Below are 18,613 nucleotides of genomic sequence, written 5' to 3'. Positions count from 1 at the left end.
TGTTAATGTCATTTGATGGACAAAACGTCTTCGTTTCCACGCAGTCCGCTGTCTGCTTTTTCTGTTGTTGGGTCTTTGGTGTCACCTCCAAGAAGTCACTGCCAAATTCAACATCGTGACAGTTTCCCTGTGTTTCCCTGTGAGAGGTTTACAGTTTTAGGTCTCACATTTAGGTCTTTGATGTATTTTGCATTAATTTTTGTCAGCTGTAAGGTAGGGGGCCCATTTCATTCCTGTGTGTGTGGATGTCCTGTTTCTCGCACCATCAGTTGAAACGGCTATCTTTTCCCCTGAGGGGTCCTGGCACCCGTGCCAGAGCCCATTCGAACTTGCGTGTGAGGGTTTATTTCTGGGTCCTCGCCTCTGTTGCATTGGTCCATCCGCCGTCTTTATGTCAGGACCGTGATGCTTTCATCACTGTGGCTTTGCAATAAAATTTTGAATCAGGAAACATGAGTCCTCCAGCTTCATTCTTTTTAGGATTGTTTTGGGTATCCAGGGTTCCTTGAGATTCCATATGAATTTAGGGTGGGTTTTTCTGTTTCTCTGAGAAACATCCTTGAGATTTTCCCAGGAAGATATATTGTTTTGAGGGCTTTAAAGCTTCCTATAAATATTATTGTACTTTGGGGGCCCTTTTGTTCCCACACTGTGTTTTTGAGATTTACCCATGCTGTGAGTACCTCACTGAATGCAGCATGTACTACATCACACAAGTGCATCCTGATCCATTTCCCCTGGACAGATGTGTTCATTTTTTGTTACAGCAATGCCGCAATACACATTTTTAGCTGTGTCTCCTTGGGCTTGAATGTGAGAGGTTTTCTAAGGCGTAAACCTCAGAACATGATCGCCACGCCATAGGGTGTGCACAGCCTCTGACGGTCCTGGGTGGCACCACGCTGGCTCCACACTGGGTGTACGTTTCTCAGGCCACCAACAACGTCCAAGAGCTCTGGCCAATCTACCCCCCTCCATGCGTCTCGGTGTCTTTGTCTGGCACTGCTGATGGTTCTGGCTAAACGGCTCTTTGCCATGGGGCGTCCTGCACACCGTGGGGCGTCCTGCGCACTGTGGCGTGTTGAGCCGCATCCATGGTCTCCACCCACAGATGACAACGATACCCCCAGCTGTGAAACCAGAAATGACTCCACACATTGTCAAATGTCCCCCAGGGCAAAGTCACCCACTTGGGTGCTATGTTGCCTGCCGATGATCTGAGTTTTTGTGCATTTCACATGTCTAAGTTTGCGTGTCTCTGAGCACTGGTGGGACTGAGCACGTACGTGGCTTGTGGCCACTCCTGCTTCCTGTTTGTGAATGTTATATTCATAACATCTGCCCCTTTTTTTGGGTTTTTCACTTTATTCTTATTGTTTTATATATTTCTTAAGTATTCTGGATACTTATCTTTCATTATCCTATTCTAGTAGTCACTGTCCCCAAAACAATGTTCATAAATTTGGTCTTACAAAGATGACAAATATAAAACATTGAATTTTAGAGCTGCATACATTTTTCAAAACATGGGCTTTAAGAACCTTTGGTCTATTTGATCTTTTTTTTTTTTTTTTTTTTTTTTTTGAGACGGAGTCTCGCTCTGTCGCCCAGGCTGGAGTGCAGTGGTCAGATCTCAGCTCACTGCAAGCTCCTCCTCCCAGGTTTATGCCATTCTCCTGCCTCAGCCTCCCTAGTAGCTGGGGCTACAGGCGCCCGCCACCACGCCTGGCGCCCACCACCACGCCCAGCTAGTTTTTTTTTTTTTTTTTAATATTTTCAGTAGAGACAAGGTTTCACCGTGTTAGCCAGGATGGTCTCGATCTGCTGACTTCATGATCTGCCCGTCTCAGCCTCCCAAAGTGCTGGGATTACAGGCTTGAACCACCGCACCCAGCCTGGTCTATTTGATCTTTCCCTTCCTTTTCATCTGAAACAAGAAGAGATCATTTTTAAACATTTCTTGCAGCCTTGGCATTCATTATTATTATTATTATTTTACTGCTAATTAGAAATTGTCAGCAAGACTGGATGAAATCAATAGTTTTGAGAAAAACTATCTCAAAAGCAGATGTTATCAAGATAAACATGACAGATAATAGAAAAACAAGACCCCAGGACAAGTCACTGCAACATCAAAATTCAAGACTGAGGAACAGTCACAGCCTCCCTTGTTCATTTATGCTGCAAAATTTTCCTCTCCTGAGCACAAAGGTTTCAGTGGGACTCGCAGCCCTGCCGGACACCTCCAGCTGGGGCAAGTAGAGCCTGTGTCCTGGGGAAGCAGAGACGCAGTCTGAGTCTGTTCCAGCTGTGGAGCTGTGGGAGTTCTAAGCAGCACAGGACATCTGCCCCAGCCCTGGAAGGACAGGGGCACCTTTGGGAAAAGAGGAGGGTTTGCGTTCCAGAGCGAAGCATGGGCTTTAAATCTTCCTCTAGAAACAAGTGCAGGATTGACTGAGCATGGGGGGCTGGCAGGGGGGCGGCACCTGCAAACCTTCACGTCACCCTACGAGGTCATCCTAGAAAACTAGTCAGTGCCTATGAAAATGGCAGTTCTTGGGAAGATGAGAACGTTCTGGAGATGATGGTGTGGACGGCTGCACCGGTGTGAAACGCTCAGTGCCAATGAACAGCACACTGAAAAATGGCTTCGGTGGAAAATTTTATGTTGTGTATATTTTACCACGATGTAAACAAACAACAACAACAACAAAACTCCTAGCATTGCCCCCACTCCCTGGCAGTGTCTACTGTGGGAGGAGAGACCGAAATTCCCGGACACACCCAGGCCTCAAGACTTCTCGCCCAATCCGTCACCACTTCCTGGTGCAGACATTGGACTGTTAAGGCCCCTCTACTTCCCGCTCAGGTCACAGACCCCAGGGCACATCCCCACCATCCCCACCATCCTCACCCGCCTGCATGACCAGGCTGCCCCCTGCCCTGCACACCTTTCTCTGAGCAGCCTCCTCTCTTCCCTCTGGCAGCTGAGTCACCTTCACCACCTCACTGGGTCTGGAGCAGCCAACTCCTAACACTTTCACATTCACAGATGGGGAGCAGCGGCACGGGGTGGGCATTGCCAGTGTGTGGGCAGCACCAAGGCAGTAAACACAGAGGATGGCGCAGGCACCTCTGTTCTCCTCCCAGTGCCAGGCTTCAGGCCATGTCCAGCAGGGGAGGGTATGAGTCAGCTCTGCCTCATGTGCGTGATCATGGGAGAGTGTGAGTCGACTGTGTCTGTGTGGGTGCTCACGGGAGGGTGTGAGTCAGCTCTGTGTGGGTTCTCACGGGAGGATGTGAGTCAGCTCTGTCTGTGTGGGTTCTCACAGGAGGGTGTGAGTCGGCTCTGTCTGTGCGGGTGTTCACAGGAGGATGTGAGTCAGCTCTGTCTGGGTGTTCACAGGAGGGTGTGAGTCAGCTCTGTCTGTGTGGGTGCTCACGGGAGGGTGTGAGTCAGCTCTGTCTGTGCGGGTGTTCACAGGAGGGTGTGAGTCGGCTCTGTCTGTGCGGGTGTTCACAGGAGGATGTGAGTCAGCTCTGTCTGGGTGTTCACAGGAGGGTGTGAGTCAGCTCTGTCTGTGCGGGTGTTCACAGGAGGGTGTGAGTCAGCTCTGTCTGGGTGTTCACAGGAGGGTGTGAGTCAGCTCTGTCTGTGTGGGTGCTCACGGGAGGGTGTGAGTCAGCTCTGTCTGTGCGGGTGTTCACAGGAGGGTGTGAGTCGGCTCTGTCTGTGCGGGTGTTCACAGGAGGATGTGAGTCAGCTCTGTCTGGGTGTTCACAGGAGGGTGTGAGTCAGCTCTGTCTGTGTGGGTGTTCACAGGAGGGTGTGAGTTAGCTCTGTGTGGGTGTGAGTCAGCTCTGTCTGTGTGGGTGTTCACGGGAAGGTGTGAGTCAGCTCTGTGCGGGTTCTCACAGGAGGGTATGAGTCAGTTCTGTCTGTGCGGGTGTTCACAGGAGGGTGTGAGTCGGCTCTGTCTGTGTGGGTGTTCACGGGAGGGTGTGAGTCAGCTCTGTCTGTGTGGGTTCTCACAGGAGGGTGTGAGTCAGCTCTGTCTGTGCGGGTGTTCACGGGAGGGTGTGAGTCAGCTCTACCTCGTGTAGTTGATCATCTGCGTGTTCCACATGCATCCTGGGTTAGCGTGTCAGCAGTTTTTGCTGCCATTATAAAGTCCTGAGTGTTGCTGGGAAGGGGGTGTTGGGTGGGACCATGTGATCATGTGTGCTCAGTTTGGCAGGTGCGGTCGTCATGTGACTGGGCTCACAGAAAGGAGCTTGTCCCTAAACTTTCCACTCTGACCCCAACCTTTGGACTGGCTCCTGGCCTGGCCTTTGGCCTCCTGGCTGAAATGGGAGGAACCTGGGGAGGGGGCGAGGACCGTCAGAGCCTTAGGACTGATTCTCAGCCATCCCCTGGGCCCATCACCTTGGAGGTGCTTCGTGTTGGGGTGTGGGATGCGAGCGATGGCCCGAGTCCCCCTGTCTGGGTTTGCATGGCCCCACGAGCCCTTCTGAGCAGAGAATGCTGCTGGATTCAAGCCAGCTTAGCGGTGCCAGGCCCTCCCTCCCATCTCCTTCAGTCTTGACGTTGATCTCGAGCTGGGGTGGTCCTGGGACCCCGAGGTTCGTGCGGGGAAGGGCTTGTAGGAGGACACACAGGAGGGGAGCTGGGAGGGGGGCTTGTTTGCCTCAGCACTGGGTGAGCCCAGGAAATGTTCATGAAATCTTCTGAAAGGGAAGCAGGAAGGATTTTCACCCCAGGGCTGTAGCTTCAGGGACTGCGTGAGGGTGTGGGTGGGGATGAGGGGAAGGCCCTCAGGGCGTTACTCCCATCTCAACGTCCTCCTCTGGCTTTGCTTTCTGTTGTGCGGCCGCAACCTGAGGCTGACCTCCATGTGTTAAGAAAGGCAGCCCTGAGCCTTTGGTCACCCCAGGAGTTCCAGAAAACACCAGGGAGTCCTCTCAGGCCCCTCCCAGCCCCTGGTGGTCAGTCGCCAGCTGCCTGGGGACCGGGGAGCAGCCACATGCCCTGTGCAGGGGAGTGGTTGCCAGGGAAGGTGCAGGCGGAGGCCCTGCTCTCCATCACAACGGTCCTGTTTATGAGATCATCACTCTCAAGAGGCCAAAAGTTGTGACCAAACTTCAACAAAAACTCCCAGTAAAGTAGAATTTCCACAGCAGACAGTTAGGACGCGGGTCCACCCACAGCCAGCTCTGAGCTGACACAGGGGCCCTGGCCAGGGTTCCATCCCGCTCTGCCTGCCTGGGGCCCTGGCTAGCCTGCAGATAACATCAAGTAATTTCGTAATTTCCACACACAGCACTTCAAGAGCCTCATAATGAACCGTCTAGAAAGACTCTAGGCCCCGTGTTGCTTCCTCATGGCACCTGCTTTCCTTCCTCTGCGGTCTGGGGCAGGGACAGAGAGAGGACCATTTAGATGAGAATGGAAGGGAGGGGAGGGGCTGCTGGCTTCTCACTCCCCAGGAAGGCTCCCCTGCTGAGGCCCCTTGAGCTGGGAGTGTCCTGCACTGTGGTCTCAGCACGTTCCAGGCCCCCCCGGCCCCTGTTCTCTGCTGGGCCTCCCCTTCCCAAGGGAACTAGGGGAGGAGGCTGGGATCTGCCCAGAGCTTGGTCCTCACCTTCCTCTTTCTGGGCTCCCCAGCCTGTCAGACCCTCGCTGTCTCTTTGCTATGACCACACAGTTGGACAGACGCTTCTCCAAGGAAAAGGCAGAGGCCAGGGACCAGCAACCCCCCTGTGGCTGAACATGGAACTCTCAGGCCAAGAGGAGCCCCTGGGGCGAGCAACAGCCCCGTGGCCTTGCTGTTGGGTTCAGGCGGTGCAGGGAGGCACCACGGGCCTCCGTGAAGGCCAGTGAAATGGACAGGACAAGGTGCTTGACCTGTGGCTGGAGAGCCATCTTCTCACCTGCTGGCCGCGTGGCTCTGGGAAGGCACTGACACTTCATAAAACTTGCCTGGTGTGAAAAATGATGGCGGTCATATGTCCTAACTCAGAAGGCTGTGCTGGGAGTTAGATATAACGTAGCGCGAGTGCCTGACCCCTGGGAGAGGTGCAGTGAGAGTTTGTTGAAGTTGGCATGTGAAGTCGAGGCTCTCAGTGAGGTGCAGACTTTTCCTGTCCAGGGATGGGAGAGAAGGAGCCGTCATTCACTCAAGCACTTCGTTTGCCATCACCTGGCGTGTTATACACCCCTTTTTAATCCTGTAAGGTGAGTGTTCCTATCTCCAGCTCAATCTGAAGCTCAGAGAGCCTGGGCCAGTGCCACAGGTCACACAGCATGTCAGTGGCCGCATGTGAGCTCAGACCTGGATCTGCTGCTGTCTGTCTTCCCGATATCCATGACCTTGCCTGATGCAGGTGTTCATCGATGCCTCCATCCCCGTCCTGCTGGAGCGCAGAGCACGGAGGCCTGGCCCTCCGAGGAGACAGAGGGAGTGTCAGGCACCATGACGAGAGCTTAGGGAGTACCAGGCTGAGCTGTGCTTTCCTCCTCCACAGCACAGCTGGGGTTGGGAATCCAGAGGGTCCCAGCTGGCCCTGGAAGGCAGATTCCAACCGCCAGCATTTCCTTAGCTCTCCCTGTACAGCCTCCCGGATCAAGAGACTAAAAACTCCATGATGTGATGTAAGTCAGCAAATATAAAAAGCAGAAAATCTTCACTCTGCAACCGAGAGGCAGGACAGGAGTCCAGGGGCTCAGGGTGAGGATGGCATTGTGATGAGAGACAGACCCCAGCTGGAACACCCTCTAGGCAGGCCATCAGCCACAGTTCCATATTTAGGAGGACCTTGACAAGGTCATTCATGATAAAATTATCCCCCGGCACAGTGTCACTTCTCGGAGGGACCCGTGCCTCTGCAGGCAGCGCGTCCGTTCGGTTGTGTCCCGGGGATCTCTCTCCGTTACTTACCTTTGTACCTGCAGCAGGTGCGCTAGGCACTGTGTTATGTGTGTCTCAGAGCTGAGTTCATGTGCATTTCTTCATCTAAGAACCTGCTCAGAACGACCCACCCCTGCCCCTGCAGACCTGGCAGAGGCTCAAACTTGGCTCAGGAGACAAGTAGGGTCTTTGGAGCAGCCCCCGGGTCACGCCCTTTCAAGCCGCGAGTGCCCAGGTCCTCAATATTTGGCTCTGAGTAGAATTGTCAGAGAATGGGATTTTCTCAGCCATACAATTTCCAAGTAGACTCAGGCCTAACTCCCAGCAATTTGTACGTCAAACTCTACAGATAATTCTGTGCAGTCTATTTTCACTCTTCTTTAAAACAGCCACAAAATATGCAGCTTCCTTTCCCTGAGAAAATGGCAAAGAAAATTAAACACAGAAGGCCAGGGAGGGTGCGTGGAAATGGTTCACATGTTCAAAAGTTTTATATGTATAGAAGAAAGCTGTGAAGTGTGAAGTACATTTTCTATTGTAGAATGGATGAAAATGGAATAAAAATAATATTCTTTGCTAGGCAGAATAAATAACTTCTTTAAACAATTTTATGGTATGAAGAAATCTGGACCAGTTTCTTAAATGGGATTTCTACCACAAACCTTTGAAGAATCACGTCGTCTTAGCCCAAGGTGAAAACTACATTGTGTAACAGAGAACATGACCATGATCCACGTACACATCCCCCGGCAAGGCAGGACACAGGCCAGCGACAGAACACTTGAGACAGGCCTACAACTGCGCATGGTTCAGAAGCAAGTTTCAGCACACTTGCTGCTGTGAGACTCCATTTCCGTCTAAAGAAGATGTGTGAGTTCTGTCCTTTGTTATTATTTTGAATGTCTTAAGACATAATTTGCTTACCATAAAATTCACTTATTTAAAGTGTGTAATTCAGCAGCTATTAGTATATTCAGAGTTGTACAATCATCACCACACTGAATGTGAGAACACTTGTGTTACCCCCAAAAGACATCCGTGCTCTTTAGACCCCACCATGCACCCAGACCCCGTACCCTCAGCCCCAGCAACCCCGAATCTACTTCCTGTCTCTGTGGATTTGTCCACTCCTCTGGTCGTGTCCTGTAGACAAGCACGACACTACGTGACCTCCTGTGTCTGGCTTCGTGGTTTCAGGGCTTATTCCTGCGGTAGCATGAACTGCTGCTTTCCTTTTTGTGGCTACGATTCCATTGTTGGAATAGGTCTTGCTTTATCCATTCATCGGATAGCAGGCATTTGTGTTGTTTCTACTTTTGGGTGATTGTGAAGGACTCTGATATGGTTTGGATTTGTGTCCCCACCCAAATCTCATGTAGAATCTCATTGTAATCCCCGATGTTGGAGGAGGGGCCTAGTGGGAGTGATTAGATCACAGGGCTGGAATCCACCTGGCTTTCCTTGTGACAGTGAGTTCTCAGGGAGCCTGACTGTTTAAAAGTGTGTCGCTCCTCCCCCTTCACTCTCTTCCTCCTGCTACAGCCATGCAGGACGTGCCTGCTCCCCCTTCACCTTCACAGGATTGTAAGTTTCCTGAGGCCTCCCCAGCCATGCTTCCTGTACAGCCTGCAGAACCAGGAGCCAATTAAACATCTTTTCTTTAGAAATTACCCAGTCTCAGGTAGTTTTTTATAGCCGTTCAAGAATGGACTGATACCGACTGTGCTGTGAGCAATCATGTACAAGCTTTGGCGTGAATGTGTTTTTGCTTCTCTTGGGTCTGTGCCTAGGAGTGGATCATGTGGTGACTCTGTGTTCACCTCTTTGGGAAATTGCTGGGCTGTGTTCCACATGGTTGCACCATCTCACATCCTCATCAGGAATGTGTGCATTACCTTGGTTCCTCATCTCAGTGGTTCTGATGTCTTCACATCCTCTCTAATCTTGCATCATCTATCTGTCTCATCTAGCCATCCTCACAGGTTTGAGGTGATGTCTCATTGTGGTTTCAATTTGCATTTTCTTGGTGGATAATGAAGTCGAATATCTTTGCGTGTGCTCATTGGCCATTTGCATGACTTCTTTAGAATCATGTCTATTCAGATCCTTCACTAATGTGTAGTTGGGTTTTTTTATTATTGAGTTGTAAGAGTTATTTGTATATTTTGGATACTAGTCCCTCATTAGATTAGGTATATGATTCACAAAATTTTCCCCCATTCTGTGTGTTTTCTTCTTTATTGGTGGTATCATTTGCAACAAAAAAATTTTTAATGTAGCCAATTTATCTACTTTTTTCTTTCATTACTAGTGCTTTTGGTTCATATCTAAGAAATCATTGTCTGATCCAAGGTCACGAAGACTTACACCTGTGCTTTCTTCAGACAGTTTTATAGTTTCGGTTCTGACACTAAGGTCTGTGGTCCATTTTGAGTTAGACTTTGTGAGTAGTGTAAGAAAAGGGTTCAACTTCATGTTTTTACATAAAATCCACTTGTTCCAGCATCATTTATTTAAGTAACTGTTCTTCATGCACACAAAATGGTAATTCTGTGAGGGGATAGATGTGCTAAATAGCTTTATTGTGGTAATTATTTCACAATCTACACATATATGAAAAAGTCCTACTGTACAACCTAAATACATACAATTTTTATCATCGATACCTCAATAAACCTGGAAAAAATAAACATTTTTAAATTAAAAAATAGAGGACTATTATTTCCCCTTCGAGTTGTCATAGTATTCTTGTTGAAAATCAATTGACCATAAACATAAGCATCAGGTTGAGGAGGTTTCCTTCAACTTCTAGTTTGTTGAGCATCCTCTTAGCATGAAAGGGTGTTGAGTCTCCTCAAATTTCTTTCCTGCATCTATTGGGAAGCCACATGGATTTTGTACTTTATTCATATGGTGTCTGTTACATTGGTTGTTGCTGTTACTTTGGTTGTTGCCAAACCAACCTTGAATTCCTAGGATAAATTCCATTTACTCATGGTGTGTAATTCCATTTATGCATTGTTTTAAGTTGTTTGCTAGTGTTTGGTTGACGATTTTTGTGTCTGTATTCACAAGGAACATTAGTCTGTAGTTTTCTTTTGATATCTTTGCCTGTTTTATCTCTGGGTCATACTGTTCTATAGAATGAGTTGGGAAGTGTTAAACCGTTTTCTATTTTTTGGTAGGATTGGTATTGACAGTATTGGTATTGATTATTATGGATGTTTTATTTATTTATTTATTTATTTATTTGTTTGTTTATTTATTTTATTTAGAGAGAGGATCTCCTCTGTTGCCCAAGTTGGAGTACAGTGGCACAATCATGGCTCGCTGCAGCCTTGAATTCCTGGGCTCAAGCAATTATCCCACCTCAGCATCCTGGGTTGCTGGGACCACAGGTGTGCATCACTACACCTGGCTATTTAAAAAAAAAGATTTTTTATAGAGATGGGGTCTCACTCTGTTGCCAAGGCTGGCCTGAAACTCCTGGGCTCAAATGATCCTCCCACCTCAGCCTCCCAAAGTTCTGGGATTACAGGTGTGAGCCACTGTGCCCTGCCTTTTTAAATGTCTGATAGAATTTGCTAGTGAAGCTGCCTGGCCTGGGTTTTCAAGGATAGTCTGTTTGGACTATGATATCAAAATACCCCATACTGGGTACTTTATAAACAGCAGAATTTATTGCTCACAGTTCTGGAGACTGGACAGTCCAAGATCACAGCACCACCAGATTTAGTATCTAGAAAAGCTTTGTTCTCTGCTTCATAGATATGGTGACTTCTCACTGCATCCTCACATAGCAGAAGGGAAGGCAGCTCTTGGGGGCCTCTTTTATAAAAGCATTAATCGTATTCATTTTCACAGGGCCTGCATCACCTAATCACTCTCCAAAGGCCCCACCTCCTAATAACATCATCTTGGTGATTGAGTGTCATATATACATGGTGGGTGGATACAAATATTCAGACCATAGCAAAGAATTTATTTATTTTTATTTTTCTGAGAGTCTTGCTCTGTCACCCAGGATGGAGTACAGTGGCACAATCTTAGGCCACTATAACCTCAAACTCCTGAGTTCAAATAGTCCTCCTGCCAGAGTCTCCCAGGTAGCTAAGACTACAGGTGCACATACCACCACACTTGGTTAATTTTTTCATTTTTATTTTTTAAAGAGATGGTCTCACTGTGTTGTCCAGGCTGGTCTCAAACTCCCAGCATCAAGTGATCGTTATCCGTGGCCTCCCAGTGTGCTGGGATTACAGGCATGAGCCACCACATTCAGCCGCAAGGAAGTTTTAACATTATTAATTTAATCTCTAATTGTTTTAGATCTATTTTCTTTTGAGTTGGTTTGGGTAGTTTGTGTTTTTTCAGGAATTGTATCTAACTTTGTTGGCATATAATTGATATTATTCACTTATAATCCTTTTTTACTTTTATAAGGTCATTATTTTATAAGATATCCTCCCTTCCATTTCTAATTTTGGTAATTTAGTCCCTCTCTTTTTTTCTTAGTCTTTCTAAAGGATTGTCATTTTGTCAATCTTTTCAAAGAACTAACCATTGGTCTGGTTGATTTCTCTATTGTTTTTCTATTCTCTGTCGGTTATTTCTGCTCTAATCTTGATTATTTCCTTTCTTCTGCTGGTTTTAAGTTTAGTTTGCCCTTCTCTATCTAGTTTCTCTTTTTAATTATTTAATTATTTTTAAAATTTTTATTAACATATAGTTGACAAAAATTACATATATTTACTGCATGATATTTGATATATATATACATTGTTAAATGGTTATATCAAGCTAATTAACATATCCATCACATCACACACTTATCTTTTGTTGTGAGAAATTTTTCTAGTGTCTTAAGGTAGAAAGGTTATTGATTTGAGAGCTTCTTTTTTAATATAAGCATGTAGAGCTATAACTTTTCCTCTGGGCACTGCTTTAGCTGCATTCTATAAATATTGGCATGATGTACTTTTGTTTTCATCCTTCTCAAGGTTTTTTCTAATTTCCCTTGTAATTTCTTCTTTCATCCATTGGTTATTTAGGAGTGTATTGTTTAATTTTCAGATATTTGTGCATTTCCCAAGTTTCTTCCTATTACTGATTTTTAACTTAAGTCCATTGTGCTCAGACAATATACTTATGATTTCAATCCTATTTAAAGGTATTCAAGTTTATTTTATGGTGTATGCACCATATTGTCAATTGTGGAGAATGTTTTATGTGTACTTGGGAATATGTATTCTGCTGTTTTTGGTGAAGTGTTCTGTAGGTGCTGGTTAAATCTAAGTTTATTTAAGTTTTTATTTCTGTGTGGATCTTCTGCCTATTTGTTCTATAAATAATTAAAAATGGGGTATTGAAGTTTGTAAAAACCATTATTAAATTGTCTACTTCTCCCTTCAGTTTCACCAGTTTGCTTTATATATTTTGGAGTGCCACTGTTAGGTGCATATGGGTTTATAATTGTTATATTGTCCAGATGAATTGACTCTTTTATCATTACAAAATATTCATCTTTAGTAACATTTTCTGTTTTAGGGTCTATTTTTTCTGATGTTAGTATAGCCTCTCCAGCTCTGTCATGGTTGCTGTTTGATGGCATATGTTTTTCTGTTCTTTAACTTTCAACTCATTTATATTTTTAAAAGCTACACTGGATTTTCTACAGAATATGAATACTTTTTCTATAGGAAGTCAGTGTACATTGTAGCTACTATACAGACACACAGACACACACTTGATAAGCCGGTTTCTTGTTTCCCTTTATTCAATCTGGTAATTTCTGCCTTTTGATTGACTTGTTCAATTGATTCACATTTAAATATTATTTTTATTGATTATTGGATTTATATCTACCATTATGCTTTTTGTTTTCTTATTTATTTATTTATTTATTTATTTATTGAGACAGAGTCTCACTCAGTCACCCAGGCTGGAGTGCAGTGGTGCAATCTTGGCTCACTACAACCTCCGCCTCCTGGATTCAAGCGATTCTCCCGCCTCAGCCTCCTGAGTAGCTGGGATTACAGGTGTGCGTCACCACGCCTAGCTAATTTTTGTATTTTTAGTACAGACATGGTTTCACCATGTTGGTCAGGCTGGTCTCGGACTCCTGACCTTGTGATCCACCCACCTTGGCCCCCCAAAGTGCTGGGATTACAGGTGTGAGCCACCACGACTGGCCCACTTTTTGTTTTCTATATGTCCTTATTATTCCTCCATGTTCTTGTATTGCTTTTTGGTATTAAGCGGATATTTTATAATGTAATACTTTTTATTTCTTAAATGACTTCTTTACTGTATTGTTTGAGTCATTTTCTTAGTGGTTGCTCTAGGGCTTACCATGTACATCTTAACGTCAAATTTAATTTTAGATTTATACTAGCCTAATACCAGTGAAATATAGAAACATACTCCTGTGGAATGAGTTCAATTCCATAGACTTCATAAAACATAGTTTCATTCCATAGACTTCTTTTTTGTGCTCTTGTTTAATATATTGTCCCTGTATATGTTACAAACCCAACAATATATTGTTGTAATTACTACTTTACATAATCTTAAGTCTTTTAAGGAAGTTGAGAGAAGAAAGGAGAGAAAGTATATGTTTATAAAGTTTGTTATATTAACCTCCTGATTTACCATTTCTGATTCTCTTTTCTTCCCCCTGTGGATTCTGGTCACTATCTGATGCCATTTCTTTCACTCCAGTACAGCTTTGTTTCAACCCGCCTTCTTTGTGCTGCTATTTTCAAATGTATTACATTTCTATACGTTATAATACAAATAATATAATGATATACATATTCTTTTATGTAAGTATTTTTTAAATAAGAGAAGAAAGAAGAAATATAGTATACTGTCTTTTACAATTATCTACAGAATCCCCTTGTGCGAGACAGGTCTCCCCGGGGCTCCCTCCTGCACAGCGGGTCACTTGCCCTTGCTGCTCTCAAGACTTTCTCTTTATTTGGCTTTCCACATTTTCAAAGGGGGCTGGGAGGTGGGAAACACAGGTGGCCAGAGCCCCAGACTGGGCGCTGGGGGAGTAGGGCCCCCATTTTCTTCTCCACGTCTGTACAGAGCAGAGCTCCCGTTTTCTGGATGGGCTTGGAGGGAGGGGAGAAGGAGGCTGAGGCTCAAATGCCACAGACTCTCACTGTTCTTACCAAGATTTACTGAATTTTCCTGAAGAAATAGTTTTCAGTCTGTGTATGCCCTTAGGATCATTTCAGAGACTTTAAATGATGTTTAAAACCATTTTCTCCAGTTAAATGATTGTCTTCTCGGGGCAGTCCACCACTCCCAAGGTGGTAGCTGTGTCCTCTACCTTTGAAAATTCCACCACTGATCTCCAACTTGGTCAGGCATTTGGGGGACCATGTCTCAAGTGGCCCTCTCGGTCTGTGTGCTCTTGCATTAAGATTACACGTAGCAGTGTAGTCCATGACACCAGGTTTAACCACCGTTTTAATAGTTAATATCATTGGGTGCTGTTCCAAGCATGCTGTGTGTGATAACGCAGTTAGTCTCATCACAGCCTGGAAGGAGGTTCCAGTCACACCCATTTCATAGCTGAGGCCTGGAGGATTTGATAATGTTGCCCAAGGTCTCTGAAAGAGAGTGGGGTGGGAGGGGGAGGCTGCAGTCACTCAGTCAGTTAGCGTGTACCCACTGAGCTTATGCCAGGCACTGCTCCAGGCAGTGAGGACAAACCAAGCACCAAGCACTTACAGGGCAGTGAGGACAGACTAAGCACCAAGTACTGAGCACTCAGAGGGCAGTGAGGATAGATCAAGCACCAAGCACTCAGAGGGCAGTGAGGATGGACCAAGTACTGAGCACTCAGAGGGCAGTGAGAACAGATGGAACATTGCGTAGTGAGCACTCAGAGGGCAGTGAGGATGGACTGAGCATCAAGCACTCAGAGGGTGGTGAAGATGGACCAAGGGCCAAATACTGACCACTCAAAGGGCAGTGAGGATTGACCGAGCACCAAGCACTCAGCAGTGAGGATGGACCAAGTACCATGCACTTAGAGGGCAGTGAGAACAGATGGAGCACCAAGCACTCAGAGGGCAGTGAGAACAGACTGAGCACCAAGTACTGAGCACTCAGAGGGCAGTGAGAACAGATGGAGCACCAAGCACTCAGAGGGCAGTGAGAACAGACTGAGCACCAAGTACTGAGCACTCAGAGGGCAGTGAGGATGGACCAAGCACCAAGCACTCAGCAGTCAGAGGGAAGTGAGGATAGACTGAGCACCAAGCACTCAGCAGTCAGAGGGAAGTGAGGATAGACTAAGCACCAAGCACTCAGCACTCCCCAGTGGGGCCACATGAGGAGCAAATGGATAAACACGCAGGTAGCAGATGACAGGGAGTGATCAGTGCTGAGAACGGTGAGGCAGGCGTGGAGCCATGAGCAACGGCGACGCTCTGGACATAGTGGGGGAAGCCCTCTGAGGAGGCATCCTCTGGCTGCCCTGAACCGCCAGGAACATCCCAATTTAGAAGACGCTCCCAGCAGTTGGAGTACTTCCCGCTTTTTATGGAAGCGCTTCATGAGGGCACCAGTACCACTTGGAATCGTTTGGTCCCCACCGCCTGTGCCCCGAGTGAACTCCTGCCTTCTTCCATTCTCAGTTTCCTAGCCAGCTAAACTGGAATCATATGAACTGTCATACAGTCATGGGTGGGCTGGGACAAAGAATCAAAGTAGGAACCAGAATTATTCCATTGGTCCTGAATCGTTTTTCTTCCTTCTGGGTAGTTGCTTGCTTATATAATCAATGTCTCTCTCTCCCCCCTTCTCTCTCTTCCTCCCCCTCTCTCTTCCTCCCCCTCTTTCTTCCTCCCCCTCTCTCTTCCTCCCCCTCTTTCTTCCTCCCCCTCTCTCTCTTCCCCCGCTCTCTCTCTTCCCCCATCTCTCTCTGTCTCTGTCTTCCTCTCCCTCTGCCTCCGTCCCCTCCCCCTCTCTCTGTGTCTCTCTCCTTCTCTGTCTCTGCCTCCCTCTCCCCATTCACTCTGATTCTCTCTCCCCAGCCCTGACTTTATCTGCTTTTCAGCTCCATTTCCCAGATGCGCGTGTTGTGGTCCCCAGGTATCAATTTCAAATTCCTGGGAGCAGTGCTCTGGCCATACATATCTGGGTTTGTGGTCCAGCCCTGAGTCTGCTTAGCCAGGAGAGCATGACCGGGGGTGCGGGGCTCTGTCAGCCTCACCCACGTGGCGGGAGTCTGTCTCGGGATGGCGGCTGCGCACGCCTGGCCGACAGGAACCTGTCTTCATCAACTGCCAGTTAACGCCCTCCCTCTTGCCCCTCCTGCCGCACAAATGTGAAAATGCAACGTTACAGAGATCTGTGCCCCAGACACCACCTGGACACAGAGAAACTGTCATGAGCCCGCGTGACTACACTTTTCAGGTTATGGAATTTCTTTTAGGTGTACCCTTGAGTTTAATATACTTATTAATAACTTATCAATACAGAGAAACAAATTACCAGAGGTACAGGGTGTTTTTAACGGACTTTCTTCTCTCGCACATTTCTGGGCATGGCGTGCGCTAAAGGCGACAGAGGGGAGTGAGGGGCTGAGAATGTGTGTGTGTCCTCTCCAACAATTCCCAAACATCTACATTTTCAAGAAAACAGCAATCGAGGTCATCTGGAAAATTGTAACTTAGTAATTCATTAGGTTAATTTCCCTAGGTTCTCTGTACTGCATGAGACCACAGCATATTCATTAAAGAGGAAAGCAGAATATTGACAGAAAACAGGGTTGCAAATTTGTAACAAGATGTTCTATCAGAAAATGAAACGCAATTTTCTGTCCTCTCTGAGCTTTTACCAGGTAGCTCATAGCAATGGGTGTTTTCTCTGTCATTCCACTCAGTTCTCACTCGGGTAAACCTCCAAGCAATAAGAATGTTGTCTTTCCTGTTTAGACTAGACTGATTGCCTTTCCAGGACAGTCCATTAAGTTGATTTCCAATGGTGACGGGTCAGGGGCGCGCCTCCCCTGGGCCGATCAGGGATAGTTCATAGCACTTGCCAGATAGCTGTCTGCAGCTGCAGCCATCACCGTAATCAACACTGCCATTGTCTGAGCCTGCCCTTTGCAGGAATGGCATCAGCGCACCCAGGCCTCATAGAGACGACAGCCACCCCGGGCACTGTTGTGATCCTTGCTTTGATCATTGTCCTGTTTATGGCTGAGGAAAGGAGGGCTTAGGAAGATTAATCTTAGTTATCTCTTTATCCTAGCAATCGGCACATATCTGTGGATCAACAAACATTGTATTAAAATAATGAACACAACGGATCTCCCTTAACCTGATTTTCCAGGAGTTCTAAGCAGGCTTAAGACCGAGAAAATAAGAGGAGGAAAGAGTGAGGGGCCGCCTTAACCAGCTGTGGTGCTGACTGGGGCAATTCCAGGTCAAGCTTTTGACTTTGAACTGTCTGCTTTCGACTTTGTGTGATGAGTGACTTTTTAAGCAATGGACCAGGAACCCAAGACTCAGATGCCGCGAGCTTTGCGAGGCGGGTGAGAGCTGAGATCTTCAGTGGCCGGCGGGTCCAGGGCTGCTGGGAGCGGGGTGTTATCTGCTCCAAGGTGGTTTGAATGAGGCAGTGCCCAAGCCCTTCTGACTGGCTGAGGTGAGCCTGTGGCTCAGTCACGCACTCTGTCCCTCTCCTAATATATGCAATCCCCAGAGAGCAGCTCCCTGGTGTCACGCAGCTGAGGAACCTAACTGGCTGGGTGGGTTGTTCCTGTCCAGCTTCCACCTGAATGAAGGATGCTTTTTCAGATCAACAGCTACCATCCACAGCTGCCATCGTGTCAGGCACAGAGCTGGGCATCAACAAGTGTATGTTGGATAAAGAATGAATTGATGAAATGAAGTGAATGGAAAACATTGACTCAACACTCCTTCATACTTATTATTTAGTCCAACATGAAATACTAAGGAAGAGAAATCCTAGTCTTTATCCATGAAGAGCTTAGAATTTGGAAGGGGTCATAGACACGCGCACATGACCATTAGTGATCCTGACACGGTCCCACCAGTAACCTGACAAATCTGTAAAAATACTGCATTGAGTAGGCAGCACCTGTCTAGACAGATGCCAAGGGGGTTATAACACTTGGAGTCAGATGAATCAAAAGTGCAAATGCTAACACAATTCCAGAACTGAGAGAGGTTAAATATCTGTAAAAACATGAAACCATACCCAGCGGATTTGGCTTAATGAAGACGTATGTCGGTGTTTCTTTTGCATTTCCGAAAGGTGGGCCCCAAGTCTCAAAGCGAGAGAGTTTTCCAAGGGTCTGAGATAAGGTTCCTCAGACTCCACCGCTCGGTGGCTGGGAAGCTGTTTGTGGGACAGTAGGCGATGGCCGGGACTGCAGACAGCTGACAGAGGAGGCATCAGATCATTACAGAGGAATGTGAAATCTGGCCTGTGGGCTTTCCAGAGCAAACAGCCTGTTGTGTGCAGGTGATTCATGTACAGAAATTCTCAGACACTGGTCGAGTCCCCACAAAAGGTTTTCAGGGTTATTTCTTCAAGGCTGTCCTTGTTTCAACCACTTGTCTGCAGTGCCGGTGCCTCCTGGGAATCCTGCTTGCATCTCTGGGCAGATTCCAAAGGGAGGTGGCCCTTGCTACAGCTGCACCTGCCTCCTCCAT

General features: G+C 46.8%; 1 protein-coding gene across 1 annotated transcript in view; it reads left to right on the top strand.

The window, feature by feature from the left end:
- Positions 1 to 17,822, top strand: part of ERICH1 (glutamate rich 1) — a 107,571-nt gene extending 89,749 nt beyond the window's left edge. Inside the window, exon 6 of the mRNA XM_077942902.1 lies at positions 15,962 to 17,822. Within this exon, the coding sequence (XP_077799028.1) occupies positions 15,962 to 16,221 (260 nt within the window). The 3' untranslated portion in view covers positions 16,222 to 17,822. The remainder of the gene's footprint in view (positions 1 to 15,961) is intronic.
- The last annotated feature ends 791 nt before the right edge of the window (positions 17,823 to 18,613 follow it).

Source organism: Macaca mulatta, chromosome 8, assembly GCF_049350105.2.
Source record: "Macaca mulatta isolate MMU2019108-1 chromosome 8, T2T-MMU8v2.0, whole genome shotgun sequence".
Lineage (NCBI taxonomy): Eukaryota > Metazoa > Chordata > Mammalia > Primates > Cercopithecidae > Macaca > Macaca mulatta.
Note: the sequence above shows the minus strand (reverse complement) of the source record. Positions and strands in the feature narration are given on the sequence as shown.